Consider the following 21,851-nt stretch of genomic DNA (forward strand, 5'->3'; position numbering starts at 1 on the left):
AAACACACTCACACACACACATAACTATCAAAAACAATGTTGATAAAAACAACAGCAAGTTTCACTCATGAGTAATTGCTGACAAAGAGAGCTCAAACAGCAACACTCAGCTGCTTTCCAGAATTTTAGCAGCTTAAGATAAAAAAAAGATTCATAACAAACAAAGAAATAACTAAGGTAACCTACGGAAATTCTAATTTAATATAAAGTCTGTAATTGAAAAAGATGCAACATTTGTGAATAGTGAATGATTAAGAGACATAAAGATGGCTAAGATGTGAAGATGTCTCTCTTGATCATATGTCACTCTTATGACTGGTTATGACTATATGGGAGGGAAACAGCAATTTAAAAAAAAAAAAGAAAAAAAAAAAAAAAAAAACCTTTCCTTGTAATTGAACAGGCCACCTACTCTTCATTAGCTGACACTGATTCAGTACCCCACAGTGCATTACTTTAAAACAGCAAGACCCCGACCATCTCTCTGACCCTATAAAAGTTAGTAACTAAATACATTTGTTGCTTAATGGATCTCAACATGTCATCCCTGCTCCTTGATTTAGGGCAAGCTGAGAACGAAGAGCGGCGCTGAGGTGGAGGCCGGGCTCGGAGTGGAAATCAGGGGCACGGCAGTTTTACAAGATCCCCTGGAGTTCACAAGCGCTCTCCATCATCCAGCTGGGGCGTCCCACTGTGCGAGACTTACAGCCCAACACGTCAACAGGGACATGGATAATGCGGGACAGCGCGCGGGTTAAGACTATGGGGTCCACAACTTTTCAGTAACAGCTGAAACGGTTCATCCTTTATGGAGCGCACTGTGCCGCTCACAGATATATAGATGTATGGGGGAGTAACATGTACTCATGTGATTGCTCCTAACCTCTGCAGAATTAGAAACGTATGGTGCTCCCATGGTGGTCCTTGAGGAGCATAATTCAATCAAAAGCATCGTCCGCTGAGCACTGTTCATGTTTCTCGCTGGAAGGATGTGCAGAGCAATGATATGATGAAAAAAAGTGAGAGAGAGAGAGAGAGAGAGAGAGAATGAGTCAGAAACACAGGTTGGGACTAATTTAGGGCCATATAAATGATGTGGATGGTGAACTTTAAACTGTGGTGACCTTTGACAGTACTGGGCAGGCAGGGATTATCTTCTCGTCTCTCAGTGAGAGGTAAGATGAGAAGGCTAAAGCGGAGGTGATTCACAACACAAGAGTGTCCTCCTCCATGTAGAAAGATGGAGGGGGGATTTTTCAGCAAGAAAAAAAACATAAGGTAGTTAACAATTGTTTAGTATCTAAAGCAATTGTTTGGGCATTCTATTAAAACCCAGCTGTGGACTCACGACTATTTGAAGTATTTTGGTTAAGGATTACGTATTAAAATTCTCAATAAATTTTGAATTAAAATTCTTAAATCTTATCTGACATCAATATTGTTTGTCTATGTAAGTCGTTCAAATATGACTGCTTAAAGTGAACTGCTCACAAACACCTCCATAATTAACTACTTTTTAACAACCCAAATATTTTTCTTAACAGCCAAGATCTCAATGTGAATCTAATCAGCATCTCTGCTAGCCCAGCCTGTGCAGCCCTCTGCTCCCTTGTTTGCAGTGAGTGTTAGTGAGTGTTATTCTAGTGTTAAATGAACGCTCAGGGTCCAGTGGAGCCCATAGGGGCCTGGCTAATTTGCTGTGGCAGTCAGGACATAGTGATGGAATGTGAATGTCAGCAAGCTCTTTATTTACACTCTATATAAAACCGACTAGTAATTAACACCGGGGTCCCTCCCGCGCTCAAGTGTAATTGACTGTTTCAAAGGACCGCCACTTCATATTCCAGATTGTGTATTAAAATTACGCTTTCCATATTGCCTACTCCCTTTAAGGATAAGGGTCAGCACTGCTGGCACAGACACTCAAAACACATCAGATTTCTTTATGAGGACATTAACATTTTGACATATTAATAATGAGTAAGTGTATTAAGCCAGACCAAAGAGGGACCTTGTGCCATCCTCAGGAGGTGCACATTTTCTTTCTGCAGTGTGGTTTTATTTCTTCTAAGGAGAATGATTTTGTTAAGCCCTTTAAACTGCTTTAATTTTAAAAATGAACTGTGATTTATCTAACAATAAAACAGAATAAAATGCATGCATCAGCTCCAGTTCTGTAGAACATATGAGAAAAACAAACACACAAACTAACACACATACATCCCAAATAAAACTAAGACAAAATCAAATACAAATATTACAATGACGCTAGATTTTAGTTTTGCAGATTTTTAGGTGGACTGAAAAGCTCATTAACATCTGCTGATTGTTCTACAACATAAACTCTCTACTAGACCAGCAGCGGCAACACATTTTGTCATCTGAATCGCCCTAACATGTGTCCATATGTTCTAAACAACCTCCTTACTGAGAACATAAACTTAATGAGAGAATCATTTGCATTTGCTAATTTGGGTTAATGTGCATTAATTGATTTCTGTTACTCGAATATTTTAATTAACACAAGTTATAGTTGGTGGCAGTTTGTGTTTGGCAAATTAAATGTCCTCAGAGGAAAAGACAGGCCATCCAGGGAGTAATTAGTGTTAATTGGCTTTAAAACTGTAATTAACATGTTTTATGTGAAGCAGCTTACCTTGTTTATCAGTAGGGTAAAGCATGGAGCAAGGAATAAAATGCATTTGAGTTAGATATCTTTTTGGGCCATGTTTCACATAAACAAGAAACAGAATTTAAAAAAAATTAAACAATCAGATTGAGATAGGTGTGAAATATCTAATACACTTAAAGGTGTCTATTAAAGGTGACACAAAAAAAAAAAAGAAAGCAGCCATATTCAAGCTCTATAACAGCTCGGGTGTTAATATAATAACTTTTAACGCTCAAACTCATCTACTCTACGTCTTTTTTGCGGTCTGAGACCTTCAGAAGAGAGGAACTGTTCAATCTTGGCGATCTGGGCCCTGATGTCAGACTTCTGATGGTCCTCTTTCTCAAGAGGCGTGGGCGTTCTTTCTTCACACACGGGCCGAGACACTTTTCCCAAACTGTGCCGTCTGGGAGGGGGAGTAACAGTGCAGTTCTTTCTCAGCCCATTACCCACAGAGCACGCCGCTGGGCTGCCTGGCTGAGCTGAACCAAACGAGATGGGAATTCTGCTCTCCTGTATAGAGAAACAAAAAACAAACACACAAGTGTAATACACTGAGAATTAATATAGATACAACCTGCTTCTGTTGTTTTTCAGTTTAGGGTTATATAATCATTAAAAAATCATACATGCTACTTTTTTAAGCTGATGTACTGAGTTACTGTATTATGCTATAGATATATCTCCCATATTGACAAAACCATAATTCTACTATTTTTCCTACTCTCTCAAAATGACTGTTGACATCAGCAATCACTGATAAAGCTTGCAAAATCCCACCCTTTGTAATACCAGGGATAAAAAGCATTTTTGTCACCCAATCTAGACAGTATAGCACCTGGCTCTAATAAACTATGACACAATAAGTACTTGAGGTAGTGAGAGGTAGTCAGGCTGCTTGTAATTCAGCAGCAAATTTATAGTACAAACACAAATATATGCTTGAATGACCTTCTATGGTAAGACGACAGTAAAGCCTGCAGTAAAAGTTCAGGCCAAGTCAGAAACTTAAAAAGCAGCTTAAGAAAGTCATATATTTCCATCATGTATATCCAAATATCTTTCTTGCTCTTTTCCGTTCTCTTAAACACGAGACCTTTGGCCTAAAATAAAAAAAAAAAATACATGGCGCGATACTGAAAGAAGCTGTCTTAACTTCGGAGAACGATATAGATTAATTTTCTAAAACGTTAGTTACAGACAGATTAGATTTCATGAGCTCTCTGGTTTGCTCCACGTAGCCTCTCAGCTTCCTTTCAGACTTGCCACTGATTTATAATCTGTGACTTTTTCCTGTTGTTTCCAATCAACATTTCACTGAGAAAAATGCAACCATTTTACCAAGCTAAAATACTTTTGGGAATGAGGGTCATTTTAAATACACTCTGTTTGCCATGTAAGCCACCATGGCCTTCTCCTCCCTGCATGTTTGAGAAACTTACCTTTTCAGCAGAGATTTCAGAAAATGTCTCTTTTATCGCATTCCATTCACCGTAGTGGTCGGTTTTTCGGTTAGGATGGATGTCTGAAACATTTACCTTGTCAAGAGGTCCACCTGACGAAGTAAAGACATTACTATTCACACATCTTGTCGAATGCTATTCGATTGTCTTTAATTTTAATTAAACAGCAACCTACCTCGGTTTCTTTGTGTGGTCTGTGGAAAAACAGGAGTACACAATGATCTGAGAAGGTCCTGGAACCCAGAGGGCAGCAGCGATTTCTGCTCAGAAATTAACACTCTTGAGGGTGCTGAGGATTCGTTTGTTTGCGCCATTACCACACTTTGTGAGCCATTCAATTGAGCATCCAATGCTTCTTTCAAAGGCAAGTCAAGAGATGATCCATATATTTTACTTTCATCATTGTAACCTGGTTCTATGCCAGTGACGTGCTTTTCTGCATTATTTGGCTGTTCGCTTAGTTTTGTATCAGTGAACACAGAATCTTCCTCGGGGTTTGAGATCTGGGAATCTGGAAATGCTTCCGCATTTTGCTCATTGCTCTGTGCAGATAAAACAGACGTACAGATATCGTCTGTTTTATTTCCATCTTGAGCTGCTGCTATATTAGCCGTGATAAACACAGTGCTTTGAGAGGATGATTCAGTAGGATGGGAAATGGCATTCAACTCCACTTCTGGGATACATTTTGCCTTAGTGACCCCAATGTGGTTGTTTATAACTTTCAGGGTGTCCTGTTGATCAGGACTTAGTGGTAGTTCACTAAAGGGTGTGTCAGAAATTGAGGCAGCACAAGGTACCAAAGAGTCTGACTCTTGAGGAATGATTTGTTGCTGTGGACTTGAATAGGCTACACCTAACTGTCTGTACTTCATAGGACTCTTGTTATGTGCATGTGCTGGTTCTGTATCTTCTTCCACAAAAATGACTGGTTTCCCTACACAAGGTTTACTATCACAATTTGGTGAGGCACTCGGAGCCTTATTCATCTCAGGTGCTGCAGTCTGAGGCTCATCTCCTTTCAAGTCATGCACTGTCTCGGATGTGTGTTTATCTGGTGTCTGGCGCTCTTGTGTTTCATAGACACACAGACTCTTCCCCGCTGGCGTAACCCTGGGTTCAGACATCACCGGGTCACTGGCCACACCATAAACAGACCTGGTTTGGGGTTCTGATAGCTTAGCGAGACAGCTTTCTGTATAACTTTGCACTGTGTTTGAAGGGTGACCATTATCAAACACGCCAAGCACTGGTGCGCTTTCACTGACACTAGCTTCTTGTTTGACAGCTGGATCTATCTGCTGATTTGTCACATCAGTTCCACTGACTCTCTCACTTGTCTCTGACTGATGTGGAGCCAAAGCATCAAGGCCTTCTGAAAGTGGACATGCCAGAGTCGTTCGATCCATCTGTGAACGAACATTAACCTCATCGTTTTCTCCGCCTATTGCCGCTTCTTGACACTCAGCAGTCCTTTCATCTACACAAGGAAATTAAATTCATGCATCATTACGGATTGAAAAATAAGAAGTACAGGTAAGCTTTCTTGATAAAGATATTCTGTCAACCCAGGAACCCAACTCCCCCCACATCACATCATTCTGTGCAAAAATATTAGTTTTAACGGCGCCCAGCTTGGCTAGAGAACAGAAGCCTGCATTCCTCTCACCTGGAAAGTCTTCATCTTCTTTGCAATGTCTCATTTGCTCACACTTATTTTGAAGACTGGCTTGACGGGTTTCTCTATCTAAAGATGTATCCTTGTCCAGATCCATATCACAGTTTAGGCTGGTAGGAGAATTTGTTTGGATGTCGAAGTCATCCTTTAAGCCATTCTGAAATAAAATAGGCAGTCTATATTATACTGAGTCTATACAAAATAAAGCCATACTCCCCAATTTACATAAGAAATAGGAATAATCAACAACAGGAAGCAGAGTTACTGTTAATTGTCTTCCGACAGTAGCATGCCCTGAATTGTTTTATTCCTCTTACACCACAGCAATTTGCCAACGATTACAATGTTTAATTTATCAGTGAACAACGCCATTTTATTTATTTTTTTAACATTTAACGTTGTGGAACTTCCACAAGACAAGCCTGTTATCACTTACGTTATAGCAGCTATAATTCCCTCACCAGCCTCTCTTTAATTTCATAAGACAAAAAACAAACAAACAAAAAAAAAAACATGTCATGTTTGCAAGAAGTGTCCTGAAGACCTCTGTCCTAAAGACTCTTCAGCTCTGGAAATTTACAAAGCACTACTGAGATTTGTTAAATAAACGTGTTCTTACAGAACGCTTCAACATACCAACAACTCCACATTGGATCTTCTGCCATACAAGGCCCTCTGAATCAGATGTTACTATAGAAACACTATATAATATACAATATATACAACAATAAACCTGTGATTTTGAATTACACTACTGTCAGAGCTGCTGTTATAGAACATGAATCAACACCTTCTGACCAATGTACGAATAAATCATTCTTCTACAGTTTTAATTCTAACAGCTTTTGTGCTCAGCATAAATAAATTCGTGTGTGAGCCACTGTTTTAACATCAGCACTTGAAGCTTCATAAATCTTATAAAAAGACTAACAATGTGTATGACAAATAACATTCCTACCTCTAAGCCATGAATATGTCTTGCTTGATACATCATAGAAGAGTACAGTTGCTGGTGTTTCTCATGGAGATGATCGTATGCCCTTCTAACAGCTTTAAGCTCTTCCTGATCTGCCTGCATCTTTGCATGCAGAGTCTGCATCTATTTGACAACACCACAAGCACAGAACCCACATTTCCTGTGGTATTTTTTTGCGAAAATGATCCTTTTTTAAAATCAAAACCAATCATGTTTTATGCAGAATCTATCCTTTCCAGGTCAGCACATACACATAGTCACAGAGCTGTAACTACTAGTGCCTAATTTTTTATTTTACTTTATTTTAGACGATTTGACGGTCTTTTTGGTAGAACAATAAAGCATTTTTACAGAACTACCTCTTTTTCCAAAGTGATTTTGGAATGTTTGTAGTCATTGATCAAGTGCACAAGTCTGTCCTCTTTTTCTTTACTCTTCTCTCGGACCATTTCATGTTCTCGTTTAAGGACCTGCAATGAAATTAATCACCCGGAAAATTTTTAATGCAATAGTAAATTTTTATTCGTTTATTCAACCTGGACCGAGGGTTCTAAACAGACAGGGACGCTCATACAAATCAGCAGGGTTTTGTCACGTTAATAATGGTTTTAATCAATGAATAAATATGTGAATTAAACAGAGGCATGGTGCCTATAAAACAGCAGGGTCCGTAAATGGACAATAAATGTGCTTACCATTATTGAGTTGCAAGTCGTACTTCCTATTGTGATTTACGTTACTCTCAGTTGTGTTTATGAGACATCATTCACTTCTGATCTTATGTTAATTTGAACCGTTACCATTTTATACTAAGATAAAATAACAGCTATCATTATATTAAGAAATGTACAGAATATTTCTCAGTGAAAATCAATGGGTTTCAGTCTGTAGTATTTAATTATTTTACTTCTTGAAAAAATGTTTTATTTGCTATATGAGTATCCTTTTTAGTTTACAAACAGTCGGCACCAGAATTATTGGCACCCCTGGTAAAAATGTGTCAAAAAGATTATGAAAAATGTCTATAGTTTATATACATTAATCTCACAATGAAAATATAAGAAATAAAACTTTTAATTTAAGTAAATTTACAATAAAATACAATAAAAAAAATCTTATCAAATATTTTAACAATTTTTAACAATTTAAAAATTTTTAACAATTATGTCACAATTACTGGACTCCTGGATTTAGTACTTTCTGCTTTTCCTTTTTCCAACATAACAGCAATGAGTCTTCTTCTGTAATGATTTGGAGAAGATTGGAGATTTGAAAACACATCTAAGAACGCTCTTCAATGCACAATCTCTCCAGATCCTCCAGAGTACTACGTACTCTCTTAGCTCAGAGGACTGACATGGATGTTTTTAGATGGATTTGGATTTATGTTTTGGATCACTGCACTGTCTTTGTGGTAATTCACAACTTTTCTTTTTTACCTATTTTTTACCAAAGGTATCAATAATTCTGGAGCTGACTGTCTGCATGAATAAAACAATTAGTAAACACTAGGGCTGTCCATTCCTTTAAAAAGATATTTGAATATTAATTACCTTATAATCTTATACTGCCACAGACAGAGTATACATTAACAGTAGTGCTACACTATGTGTTCGTATCAGATAAAAGCGAAAACGGTCACTTGTAAAGCAAAATCTCAAGAAAGTAATGCAATTTAATCATAAACTTTAATGTATTAAATTTGGTTTTATTTATTTACCCATTAATACTTACTTGTCTCTGATATTTATCTTAGATTTACAATTTTTGTTGTTCCTGGGATACTCATATAAATCCACCACCTTCAACACATCAGATTACAGGAATAATTTGTTTAATCCAAATGAGTTCCTATTCATTAAATATGCTTCATTTCCAAGGGTACAAAATATTGCTATTGGACAACTTACTGCTATTGTATAGAACCCTATTGGAGATTCAGCCACAGAAAAAAGTGACTCTACTAAGTGCCTGGAACAATATAATTTTTATAACACATGAGCGACATTGTTTATTTTTTATATTTTGAAAATGTACACATAAGTTTAAAATAATAAGAAGAACCTGAAGACATAATCATGCCATAAAATATGTATTTATTCAGACAACTTTTCTGCCATCAAATAACCAGAGTCATTTCGCTCAAAAGTATTAGAAAAGTGTGTTTTGATAGACTTACATAATAAAACATTTAAATGAGGATATATGCTGTTGAAAAAGTGAATAAGACAATTGGGATAGAATTCAAGCAGTCCTGTGGATAAAAGCCAGCAAACCATCTCACACTCACACACATGCACACACACACACACACACACAGGGTAGATGTTGCATACTGATGATGTTATATGACAGACTAACCTGGTACTCCTCTGTGTGTATGAGGAGCTGTTGCTCAGTTCGACTCACAGCCTGTGTCTGAGTCTGCAGCAGCCACTGGGCATTCTGGAGGGAGCTCATAAGCTCCTGACACACAGACACAGACACACAGACACACAGAGACACAGACACACAGAGACACACACACAAAGCCCACTGAGTGAGATGTATTACAGGCTTAAGGCCAGGATTACTGTGAAATGTTACCACTGCAATTTTTTTAGCAGCACAAAATACTGAAACCTATAAGAGTAAAAAGAACTTTTCTGTCCGTTTATTGCCAGAACTTAAATTATTATTTTTGTATACCTTTGAAATACTGCACCTGAAAAAACAGTAGCCAACAATTCAGTGCTAATAATTGTACCTGCTTCTCTGCTCTTTCTGCAGCAATTTCATTTCTTAACTTCTTATTCAGTTCGGTCTCCTACAAACAGAGAGTGACCAACTCTGCAGTGATTCACACTTCCTGCATTTTTGCCATATATTTTGAATTTTCTTGAGAAAATATGAAAAAGTACCACTATCAGCCTTTGTTTAAGCTCCTGCAGTTGCTGGTCTTTCAGCAGGTAATAAGAATTTTCATCTCCAGATCTGCAGATGGACACAACCTTGCTTTTTACCAGCTCACTGTTAAGCCTCTCCACATCCTAAATAAAGAGTTTGCACTTGAATCAACCACAAAAATGTCTGAGAAAGTCATTCAGGTTAGTCTAGGTTGTCTAAGCTGATAATTATTCGATCTGAAAACAAAACAGTAAATTTAAAAAAAATAAAATAAAGCATTTACATTTAACATATTAAAGTATTACCTTTTTCAGGGCAGCAATTGTAGATTCTTGTTTTTTGTTGATGGATACAAGTTTCTTGTTAATCCGCATTGCCTCCTCGACTTTTTGTACAAAATACAAAAGGAGGTCAAATTAAATTGCACAGTAAAACTTCATTAGCATTCAGTAGCACTTTTCAACTGCACTAATGAGAAGCATATTGATACAGACCATTCAGTCTGTACAGGAGAAAGCTCTCATAAACTAATGGTTGCCTCAAAAACCATGACTGCTTTATATAAATACTGATACTGCTGTTTGGAAGGAGCAGATAATAATGTTTATTATACCATCCACTCAACACAAACACTATTTTAACATGACGACTAAATACCAGACAGGAACGATTACCTTTAATATGCAGACTCTCACTATCACCAGTGCAGACGTTCATAAAATTACAAATCTAATCTAGGATGTGGTGTCTTGAATAAAATAACTAATAAGTAGACAGGAATTTCAGCCTGGACTCATCCTCGCAAGCTGGCTGAGATCTCAAAATGCAGGCCAATTAACTGAGCTTTAATCTGTGATTCAACATATAAACATCTCATCTTAATAAAGTCACCCAAAAACTCAGTTTGAAGATCAGACATTCTTTGTTTGTCTATATTGAAGAATAAATTACTTGAACCCGAATATACTCATTTGACAGAAAAAGGCCCAGATTACACAATATACACAAATAGAAAAAGCTCCAAAATGTACACACAACTACCCTGTCGTCGTCCATCCCCCCCCCCCAAAAAAAAAACACTGCTGTTGCATGGCCTACATTTGTACATTTTCATATAACTCAGGAATAAAACACATAGGGGTGTGCTCTTATAGCAAAATAATCAATGACAGGTGATGTGACGCAGCCCAATTCAAAGCAGAGTTTCTACTATCACCTCAGAGCTGATTATTTTCCAATGACAGCACATCCCAAAGTGTTTTATTCCTCTTGTACGACAGCGATTTGCCAAAGAATACAACTTTATATTTATTACAGAATGATATGTATGGATTTTTAAATCAGTTTAGAGTTACTTTTAATATTTGGGATGTCCACAAAACAAGTTAGTTCCTGGTATTACTTATATTATAGGAGCTATAAATGTTTCGTCACTCACCAGCCTCCTTTTTTCTCTCTCCCTCTCATGAAACTAATAGGCTAATGAAAATGTAGCTTTTCACATTTGTAGTCTGTCGTATGTTCTGAAGAGTTTTCAGGTGGCAGAATACTTTAAAAAAAAACAGCTTTACCTTAAAGTGTTGTTATAAGTATTCTGTAAATCTTAAACATCTCTTTAAAGAAAGGAGAGCTGAGTGATGCTTTTAAATCCGCTTATATTTAAATTACCATATTAATATTTAAGTACCACTGAATAATTTTAGGATTAAATTACTCCCTTCTTACTATAGAAATCTACATAATGATAGAAATATTAATAGAAAATATGTATGGAAATGCATATAATGATTTGATTAATAAACAACTTTGATTTGCCTTACAGCTGAAACTACATATAAGCCATGCTGTTAAAGAAAATTAATCAACACTTTCTGAACAATCAGACTGAAGAATTCAAATAATTGAAAATAAAAATAAGCACTGTGGTATAAGACTTAATAAAAAAAATTTGGGGGTGACATTAAGGCTGCATTTGAGTGTAATGGACTGTTTTTCTCTGACAGCTGGCCTACCATTCTGCTCCAGTTTCTCATGCACCTGTCTGACCACAGCATACTGTCTCGATATTGTCCTGAAACGCTTCTCCACCTCTCCCAGCTGATTCAGATGGCTGTCCTTCACTTGTGTCTGCCGCTGCACCTTCTGTTCCTGTAAAGATTTTGCACTCTAACTCCCCCTTTTGGTGAAATTCCTCCACATTTTGACAAAAATAACCTCAGCTTCAAAGGCCGAGCATCTCAGACCAAGACCAGGATCTTTCTCTTCTATCTATATTTCAGAAAGGCATTTATAAAGGATCTTAATCATTTAGGGCCATGCTGGGGTTTCTTTCTGGGGCAGAAGACCTTTGTTTAACATCTTGGCTGAGTATATCTTCTCCCTGCCAGATAAGGTTTTCATTTTTACGCATGCCTGAGGGACTTTTATGAAACTCCCCTCCCTTCTGTCGTTACTTTCTGATTGTCTGTATCAAACAGATTTTCTCCCTGTCACTTGAAAGGTTAAACAGAGCGAAGCTCCGATATAAAATATTTTAATGGTGGTATTTTCTCTGCTGCACTGGCAGCTCAAGTGTCACACACACTCCCTATCCGTTACTTGTGATGAGCCACTCTCTCCTCCCCACATCCTCCTCTTTAATTTCTCCCTCTCCCACTCACCTCTGTCAACAATTTATATAATTGTAAACTCTTACCAGCTCACTTAATTTCTTCTCCAAACTGTACTTGAACAACTGTAAAACAGTAGTAAAAGGAAAAAAGTTTGTTAAGAGGGTTCTTTTGTGCCTTTTGACCTCTAAATAAACTTGTGTATACTATATATGTGGTACTTTCTTTAGTTGTCACCCATCTCTGTGTGTGTGTATATATATATATATATATATATATATATATATATATATATATATATATATATATATATAAAAAAGACATTGGACTACTGATTGGAACTACTGATCGGAAGGTCATGAGTTCAATCCCCAGCACCACCAAGCTGCCACAACTGGGCCCTTGAGCAAGGCCCTTAACCCTCAACTGCTCAGTTGTATTAAAAAAAAAAAAAAAAAAAAAAAGAATTGACAAATGTAAGTTGCTCTGGATAAGGGCGTCTGATAAATGTAAATATATATATATACACACTCACTGTCCACTTTACTAAGAACATCTGTCCACCTGCTCATTTATGCAGTTATCCAATCAGCCAGTCATGTGGCAGTAGCACAATACATAAAATCATGCAGATGCAGGTCAAGAGCTTCGGTTACACATCAAACAGCAGAATGGGGAAAAAAGTGTGATCTCTGTGACTTTAACTGTGGCATGGTTGTTGGTGCCACATGGGCTGGGCTGAGTATTTCAGAAACTGCTGATCTCCTGGGATTTTCACACAACATTCTCTAGAGTTTACACAGAAAGGTGCAGGAAAAAAAAAAAAAAAAAAAAAAACTCCTGTGAGTGGAGGGTCTGCAGGCTGAAACAACCTTGTTGATGAGAGAGATCAGAGGAGAATGACCAGACTGGTGAGAGCTGACAGAAGTCTATATTAACTCAAATAAGCACTCTTTACAACCGCAGTGAGCAGAAAAGCATCTCAGCATGAACAAAACATCGAACCTTGAGGTGGTTGGGCTACAACAGAAGAAGACCACATCAGGTTCCACTCCTGTCAGCCAAGAACAAGAATCCGAGGTGCTCATGGGCACAGACTCAGTGAAATTGGACAGTTAAAGATTGGAAAAAGACCAGGTAATTTTTTTCTAATCTTCAACTCTCCACCACCATCATCACCAAGGTGCACTGAAGCTGTTCTGGCAGACTGTGGTGGCCCAACACCTTAATAAGACACTATAAATTTAATTTAAATAATCTCACAATACTACCACAGAAACACATAACAACCATCATTATCCCTCAATCAGATGCTTGAACAGTGAGTGTGCTGAACTGTACAGGACTGCATCCATCACAAACATTGTGTCATTTGTCTTACAAACACCAAATAGACCTACACAGACTCCCACTCCAAAGGTCAGCCATGAGAAGAATTTTCCCACTGATGACTTGAAGTTCCCAAAAAAAAAGAAGAGTTTCTGGTGTACAAAGCAGAAAATGATGGCTGCTTCTGCACATACACGTACCTGCAGCAACTTCAACTCCTCCTTCAGGCTGGTGATCTCTTTGTCCTTTAATTCAGCACTCAGCTGGTGTTTCCCCTTATGAATCCATTAGCATATCATTAGTCACATTTGCATATTACTATATACTATTACATTAGCACAAGCATTAGATTAGGGAGTACAAAGAAAAGCTACCTTCTCTGCTTCTATTCCTTGAATCTGAGCCTGAAACTTAACATTGAATTTAGTATTTAGCACATACTAATGGCTATTTAGCAAATCCCAATGTTTTTGTACTGTAAACTTTACATTAGCTGAAACTTTTTAATTGTTTATGGAAAAAGACTAAATATAGACCTGCTTTTTAACAGCAGCGAGGGCTTCTGATTGTTCTTTTGTCATCCTGTTGATCTGATTTTGTAAAGACTCCTAAAAATATTACAAATCATTTTAAGACATACAAATACTGTCCACATAGCCATAAAAAATGAAATCCTTGCTGGAATACACACCTTCTGCCACTCTAGTTCTTGCTTCTCCAGGACAAGTTTACAGATCTGAGCCTCGTGACGGGTTTCAGCATCCTAAATGTAAATTGTTCACACACAGATATTCTCAATTAAAATCCCTTTGTAACACAAAATTGCCAATATTTGCAATAGACTTCAGGCTATACACAAATATTCTCTTTAAAAAAAGAAACTAGATATACACAAATCACATTTTAATGGCTTGTGCAGCGTGTTTGGGAAACCACCGGTGCATTAAAGAGGAGATATTAGCACAAAAACTTCCTCACCCTCCTACAGGAAAGGTAAAAGTCAATGGCTTTCTACACGGTCACTTTTTATATGTACGTAGGAGTTTATTTATACGTTCCCATTAAAGTGTGTTACAGGCATAGCATATACTTGAAAATACACACCAGGTAAAGCTAGACAATAAATTCACTAGAGATTTTGGCCAGAAAAAAAAGGGACATTTAATTTGGTCATCGGAGTAAATCTTAAAAGGAGAAGATCTAATTTATAAGCTGAAAACATATCAAAGGGATTATAAAACTAAATACTATAAACCAAACTATAAAGAACTAACGGGACAAAATTCTTAGGACAAAAAAAATTACAATTAGAAAAACAAATATGTTTAAACATGGTTAAAACTCATGACAGATAATTAATCCTACAGACTAAACGGTCCAAGTCAAATTTCCGCTCATATTTGTAGCTCGTTAAAAAAAAGAAGTATTTAATGTGCATTAAAAGATGCACAATGTTATACAGCTGAGTAAGACGAACCTGACAGCCGTCCTCTGCCTCAACCTTCAGCCCAATAAACCAGGGAACTACAAAGTGTTAGTTTAATGGCATGCCTGAGGAGCGGACTGATTTAATGCCTTTATTCGCCAACAGCACGATAATAACAATAAAAAGGAGAGTGATCCAATGCTTAGTTTTGGTCCTACAACCTTTACGTGTACAGTGTCAGCGTTTAAGTGCTTGCTTGAGGGAAACAGTTTTACAAGCATGAAGACATGAATGTGGCAGGTCCTGCTTGCATGACCCCAAGCTGATGTAAATGCACTCATGTACAAATGGACAAAAAGTGTTGCCATCATCTTCATTCAAAAACCCATAACACCTCCTCCAAATAAATTACATCTTTCTATTCTATCTAGATTTAACTGAATAGAGCTGTTATATAACTATAACTACATCTATAACTGAAGGGCACGAGCAGACTTGCAATCTTAAAATATAATGACATTTATTGCTTGGTATCATCTTCCTATCTGTTCTCAATACACAGGAATAAAAACTCATAAAAAAAAACTAAAACCTCTGTGTAACATATTCATCTTGCTTTGTACAATAAAGGAATTAAACGTTGTCTTTGTATCAACATCTCTTTTTTAATTCTTTTAATTTCTTCTTAGATAATCTATAGTGCAAAACTATAGATTAAAAAAGATGCCGAGATGTGCCTAATCTTTGAGCAGAGAACGAAACCAGAGCTTTATAGTATCTGTGTGCTGAGTCACTGTGAGGAGCTAATGACCTCACCAAATACCAATTTCATTAATAATGACTAAAAAAAGATGAACACGCTGTAAGGACTGATGGGCCGTACCCTGTGAATATGCAACTCCTCCACTGCTTCTAGGAGGCTCGTCTTAAATTCAAGAAGCTGTACTGAAATTATTCCACTGTCCGTTTCGGGAACAACGTCTGATGACTTCAGTTCGTAGTTACCATATTCCTTGTCAGTCTAAAATTAAGAAATAATTTTTAAAAAAGACATTTCTATTGCTATAATTATGCTTTATTATGCTACTTTATGTTATATTATAGTTAATTCTTTTCTCTACCCACCACAGACCCAAGATGATGTGTTTCAACATCAACGCTAAACTCCATGTGATTCTGAACAAATCACCTGCAAGATCGCAGAAATGCAGGATAGCTGTGCAAAAATACAAAATACAATAAAACAGTTCAATCATTCAAACATCCTCTATCACCAACAGTGCATTGTCAAGTACAAATACATCCCTGGCACCGATTTGGATGAAATGCTCTAACCCATCAAGGTAAAAATGATGCCAGGCCAAGACAGTAATAGGGGTCAGGGCTATAAAACTGAGTGGACAGATTGCACTGTCATTGGGGTGGAATTATACAAGTTATTTAATTTGACCTGTGGTTGGTCCCCTGTATCCTCACCGTTCCTGACTTCAGAAGTGGGAGGTCTTCACTTTGCCTGACGCTTTAATAGAAGAAAGGCTTTTGTCCATTTAGCTGGTGCCGTTATCAATCATGTGCAGGAATTAAATGATCCCGTTAGAATTTGCTACTATCACAAATGACCTGGGGGGCGATGTCTTTATTTGCTTCTTCACTGATTCACTTCAGCAGATATTAAACAATTTTATAAGCCATGAAAGGCAAAATTAAAAGGACACCATCCATAAAATGGGATAATTCCCTGCCTACAGCATGATGGTCTGCATTACCTTCGGCGAGCTATTTCATAACTGGGTGGGTTGGCTGGCAGTGGTCACGACTTGCAGCTGATAGTGGGTAAAAATTGTTTATAAGTCTTTTGTATGTCCAAGTCAAATTGAGTTTGTGTATGGGGACATTGACCCCTCTGACATAAACGACTACTACCTCGGAACCACTCAGCACAGCCTCGAGAACAAAGAGTGCAGACTACGTTATAATTGTGTGTGAGTAAAACTTCTTTTGCCAATAATTTTCTACAAATAATGCAATCCATTTAGCAGCTTATGCAAAGAACCACAATAAAGTACGGTTAACAAACACGACTAGGCATTTTTCTAACATGTTACAAGTGCTTTGTTGGTTGTATATGAGACCTGCAGTATGTGTAATATGTAGATAATGACTTTTCATCCATTCATGACCACCAAATTTAGACTGAGTGAGGGCTAAACGTGGGTAGGAACTAAACAAACTGCCTAATAGGTATGGTCTGAGGAATTCACTCAAAATCAAATCATTTGTTTTTATGTCACTTTATCCCATCACGATCAATCTGCACTGAACTGAGAACATCTCTGTCTCCATTTTATGCAATTTATATAGAAAACGAACAGTCACCTTATGCTTTATGGCTAGCTGGTGTGATCGAAGGTTTATATGTACTGATGTATAAACACTGATTTATTTTCATGTGCAGCTCTCAGGAAACGTCATGTAATACAAGTATAAAACTTCCTGCCCTGTGTGAGGATCGAACTCACGACCTTCAGATTATGAGACTGACATGCTACCTACTGCGCTAACGAGGCTGTACATAACATGCTGCTAGGGGCACAGGAACTGATTGGCTGATTTTGATTGGCTGATTTTGATTGGCTGACACAAACCTCATAGTTTAATCTTAGCTAATTACACAGTAACTTACATTAATTACTTTAATTCTTCCACTAATAGTTTTTTAAAATGCCTGACCATTCCATTATTCACTCCTGCTGCAGCTGAAGTATTAACCATACACTCATTTCCTGTCATTTATACTTGTTTTTTTTTTTTACAAACAAATTAATTGTCAGTACCTAGCAAGTGTGGGGCAAAAAGTTTTTCTGAAATATACTTTTCCTTTTTACAATTTAATTAAAGACTGTTAATTAGCCGATTTGTTAATTCGGGTGTGTTGGAATCAGAGAAAACATTACAATGTGCAGCACAGGGAGTACTCCAGGACCTGAGTTGGAAATCTGTGATTTAAAATGATTAGTTAATCTGAATGACTTTAGTGCTTGTTGCCATTTCACTTGTTTTCAGTTTTTCAGTGTATGAAGCTGAATTTTTCACCTCTCTAAGATGCAACAAGTATCTGCAACATAGGAAAGATAAATGTCCATCAAAGTGTGACAGGCAGCTGGTGGCCAAGCTGGTCAAGAAAAATGATTAAATAAGTTGGGTAACTTGCACTCAGATCATGTCAGGGGCCTTAAATGGTAGCTTTTCTCAGCATGGCTTTAAAATGTAATCTAATCTAATAATACAGTTTACATCTATACCTAGCAAAGCTGACTTAAATTCCAAAAGAAACACATGCCCCGTGTGAGGATCGAACTCACGACCTTCAGATTATGAGACTGACGCGCTACCTACTGCGCTAACGAGGCTGAAAGAGAAGGACAGAGAGCACTGATTGGCTGCTACGCCATTATACATTAAAGAAAAGTCAAAAATCGAACTATACACCAATCAGCCATTAAAACCACCTGCCTAACTGTTACAACCCCAAGATGAGCCCAGGGATGACTCAGGGTCAGTAATGGGTGGTTTACCAGTGTGAACAGGAAATGCCTAGCTAGGCTCGTAACCAAAAAGGAGAGTCCACAACAATACTGTCATATAACAGAGTTTATTAGGATTTTCTTTTTTCTATTAGTGAGGTACATTGAGGAACACCTACATACAAGACATAAAACAAGTGTATTCGACGTGGATGTTTGTAACAATGGGGCTGGACTCCAGCAGTGCTAGAAGAAAGAAATTTAACAAAACAGTCTAACCTAATGGCAGTGGCCTCTTTCAGCAGGATAATGTACCCTCAAACACTCTAAAAACTGTTCAGGAATGGCTTGAGGAACATGACAAAGCGTTTAAGGTGTTGACTTGGCCTCCAAATTCCCCAGATCTCAATCCGATCAAGCATCTGCTGGATGTGCTGGACAAACAAGTCTGATCATGAAACCTCCACCTCATAACATACAGGACTTGAAGGATCTGCTGCTAACGTCTTGGTGCCAGATACCACAGCACACCTTCAGAGGTCTTGTAGAGTCCATGTCTCGACGGATCAGAGCTGTTTTGGAGGCCCGAGGAGGACTTACACAATATTAGTGTTACTTGCAAGGGCAAATATTTTTTCTGTGGGAAGTCTTTTAGACAATTTGAAGACTACTCATTGGATGGTGTGTTCTTCCATCACCTTCTCATCCAATGAGTCCAATGCCGATGGCTGATAGGAGCTTTGACTTTCAAAAGCCGACCAGGAAGAGCGACAGGAAGCGAAGAGACTGACAAAAGAGAAATGATGCCAGCACGGAGCTTTCGATTGTTTTGTTTGTGTGCATCTGAATCATCATTTCGTGTCTTGTTTTGCTTTGTGTGTGTCACATTGTCAGTCCCCACTTTCTGTGAGCTGTTTGTTTTTTACCGGGGCTCGAACAGGTAAGCAAGAGCACACTCATACATTGCACAGCACCTAGGAAACTGTCTAAACACCCTAGGAAAGAGGCGAGTGCCAACCCCCGAACTTATGTTAGTGACAGAAGAGCAGGGTAGTTAGACATTTTGGTTTCATTTTTGTTTCTAGGTGAGTGTGGGTGAAAATCAAGAATAGGGAAGACTGTTTTGTTAAATATGGGGCTCCATGGTACAGTTCTGCTGCTCATGTGCCCATTGTAGGTGCTTTCGGTGGTGGACAGGGGTCAGCATGGGCACTCTGACAGGTCTGCAGCTACACAGCACCATACGAAGCAAGCTGCAATGCACTGTGTGTCCTGACACCTTTCTATCATAGCCAGATTATCTTCTGTGGGTTCGGACCAGACGGGCTAGCCTTCGCTCCCCACATGCATCAATGAGCATTGGGCACCCATGACTCACGACCTTCAGATTATGAGACTGACGCTCTACCTACTGCACTAACGAGGCTGAAAACATTTGACAGAGGGTACATAAAAATATTGTTTCTGGTTGGATGACACGATTTTAAATTTTGCAGTTCAGTCTGCACTAAATATATAGATTACTTACTTTGATCTTTACAGAGAATGTTTTGAAAGCTTCGCCTCTCCAAGATGCAACAAGTATCTGCAACATATTACAGGAAAGATAAATGTCCATCAAAGTGTGACAGGCAGCTAGTGGCCAAGCTGGGCAACAAAAATGAATAAATAAGCAAGTGTGTAATGATACCGTATAAAACTTGGGTAACTTGCACTCAGATCATGTCAGAGGCCTGGTAGCTTTTCTCAGCATGGCTTTAAAATGTAATCTAACTATACAGTTTATATCCATACTTTGGAAAGCTGACTTAAATCTCAAAACACACCCGTACCCCGTGTGAGGATCGAACTCACGACCTTCAGATTATGAGACTGACGCGCTACCTACTGCGCTAACGAGGCTGAAAACACTAGACACTGAGTACTGATTGGCTGACACAACCTTATACTTTAACGTTCAAACTAATCTAATTATAAAAATGCAATATTCACTTAGGGGCTCTGCCAAGATGTTTCATTAATTGGGGAAATCTTTCTTTGAATATAAATCAAGACACATGAAGTTAAATGTCACTCTTTGTGAAAACTGATGTGTTGAAAACAGTACAACGTGCATGACAGTGAGTAAGATTACTTACTCTGATCTTCACAGAGAATGTTTTGGAAGCTTCACCTCTCCAAGATGCAACAAGTATCTGCAACATATTACAGGAAAGATAAATGTCCATCAAAGTGTGACAGGCAGCTAGTGGCCAAGCTGGCCAACAAAAATGAATCAATAAACAAGTAAAATATAAGATTAATTAATTAATACAGCCATGCTGTTCATGACAGTGTATAAAAATGTGGTTAACTTGCACTGAGATCATGTCAGAGGTCTAAAAAAATGAATTCATTTTATTTGGTAAAATAAATGACCAGGTTTATTAAACTGAAATATTAAACTGAATAAGCTGGAAAAATAAACTGAATATTCTTCCAAAATTCACCTGTTTGTTTATTCCTTCCTATGTGTTTTATTATTTTATAAAAAAGACTGTAGTTGGACAATTATGTGACCTCTTCCTGGAATATATATCAAGACATTAAGTTGACTGTTGCTTCTTAGTTTACTTATAGGTCAGAATTCAGGTCTCAGCCTCTAATATCTGCTGTTTGAATTGACCACATAATTATTCTCTTTTGCTCCTGAACTAAATTTACTTCACAACTTAAATGTGCACCAGTGGCAACACCTAGTTAAATCTCAAAACACACCCGTGCCCCGTGTGAGGATCGAACTCACGACCTTCAGATTATGAGACTGACGCGCTACCTACTGCGCTAACGAGGCTGAAAACACTAGACACTGAGTACTGATTGGCTGACACGACCTTATACTTTAACGTTCAAACTAACGGAATTATAAAAATGCAATATTCACTTAGGGGCTCTACCAAGATGTTTCATTAATTGGGGAAACTTTTCTTGGAATATAAATCAAGACACATGAAGTTAAATGTCACTCTTTGTGAAAACTGATGCGTTGAAAACAGTACAATGTGCATGACAGTGAGTAAGATTACTTACTCTGATCTTCACAGAGAATGTTTTGGAAGCTTCACCTCTCCAAGATGCAACAAGTATCTGCAACATATTACAGGAAAGATAAATGTCCATCAAAGTGTGACAGGCAGCTGGTGGCCAAGCTGGCCAACAAAAATGAATAAATAAGCAAGTGTGTAATGATACTGTATAAAACTTGGGTAATGTGCACTCAGATTATGTCAGAGGCCTAAAAAGGCAGCTT

General features: G+C 37.8%; 1 protein-coding gene and 4 non-coding genes across 7 annotated transcripts; all 5 read right to left on the bottom strand.

Moving 5' to 3' along the window:
- Nucleotides 1-1,062: 1,062 nt before the first annotated feature.
- LOC113546502 (coiled-coil domain-containing protein 73) lies at nt 1,063-21,690 on the bottom strand. Of its 3 annotated transcripts, XM_053235250.1 has the most exons (21): nt 21,632-21,690; nt 20,701-20,757; nt 20,091-20,147; nt 16,164-16,254; nt 15,922-16,059; nt 14,304-14,375; nt 14,149-14,220; nt 13,987-14,022; nt 13,813-13,887; nt 12,370-12,408; nt 11,687-11,822; nt 9,980-10,059; nt 9,689-9,817; nt 9,535-9,594; nt 9,150-9,254; nt 7,148-7,258; nt 6,771-6,911; nt 5,804-5,969; nt 4,310-5,614; nt 4,114-4,226; nt 1,064-3,184 (listed from the first exon to the last, which is right to left on the bottom strand). In XM_053235250.1, exons 4-21 carry the CDS (start codon nt 16,206-16,208, stop codon nt 2,897-2,899), a joined length of 3,111 nt encoding a protein of 1,036 aa, XP_053091225.1. In that variant the 5' UTR covers nt 16,209-16,254; nt 20,091-20,147; nt 20,701-20,757; nt 21,632-21,690; the 3' UTR covers nt 1,064-2,896. The 3 variants fall into 3 exon arrangements, with proteins under 3 accessions (XP_053091226.1, XP_053091227.1, XP_053091225.1); XM_053235251.1 differs by lacking the exon at nt 7,148-7,258 and having other exon boundaries at nt 1,063-3,184; XM_053235252.1 differs by lacking the exons at nt 6,771-6,911; nt 7,148-7,258 and having other exon boundaries at nt 1,063-3,184.
- trnam-cau (transfer RNA methionine (anticodon CAU)) lies at nt 17,533-17,605 on the bottom strand. The gene has a single exon. It is a non-coding gene; the product is annotated as a tRNA-Met (tRNA).
- Nucleotides 18,376-18,448, bottom strand: trnam-cau (transfer RNA methionine (anticodon CAU)). The gene has a single exon. It is a non-coding gene; the product is annotated as a tRNA-Met (tRNA).
- trnam-cau (transfer RNA methionine (anticodon CAU)) lies at nt 20,392-20,464 on the bottom strand. The gene has a single exon. It is a non-coding gene; the product is annotated as a tRNA-Met (tRNA).
- On the bottom strand, nt 21,323-21,395 carry trnam-cau (transfer RNA methionine (anticodon CAU)). The gene has a single exon. It is a non-coding gene; the product is annotated as a tRNA-Met (tRNA).
- Nucleotides 21,691-21,851: the final 161 nt, after the last annotated feature.

Source organism: Pangasianodon hypophthalmus, chromosome 7 (assembly GCF_027358585.1).
Source record: "Pangasianodon hypophthalmus isolate fPanHyp1 chromosome 7, fPanHyp1.pri, whole genome shotgun sequence".
NCBI lineage: Eukaryota > Metazoa > Chordata > Actinopteri > Siluriformes > Pangasiidae > Pangasianodon > Pangasianodon hypophthalmus.

Excerpts from the sequence above, each read along its gene's own strand:
- LOC113546502 (XM_053235250.1), bottom strand. The coding sequence starts at position 16,208 with ATGGAGTTTAGCGTTGATGTTGAAACACATCATCTTGGGTCTGTG. Across the intron at positions 12,409-13,812 it reads AGGAGTTGAAGTTGCTGCAG|TTGTTCAAGTACAGTTTGGA; the intron begins GTACGTGTATGT and ends ACTGTTTTACAG. Across the intron at positions 6,912-7,147 it reads AAATCACTTTGGAAAAAGAG|ATGCAGACTCTGCATGCAAA; the intron begins GTAGTTCTGTAA and ends GTTGTCAAATAG.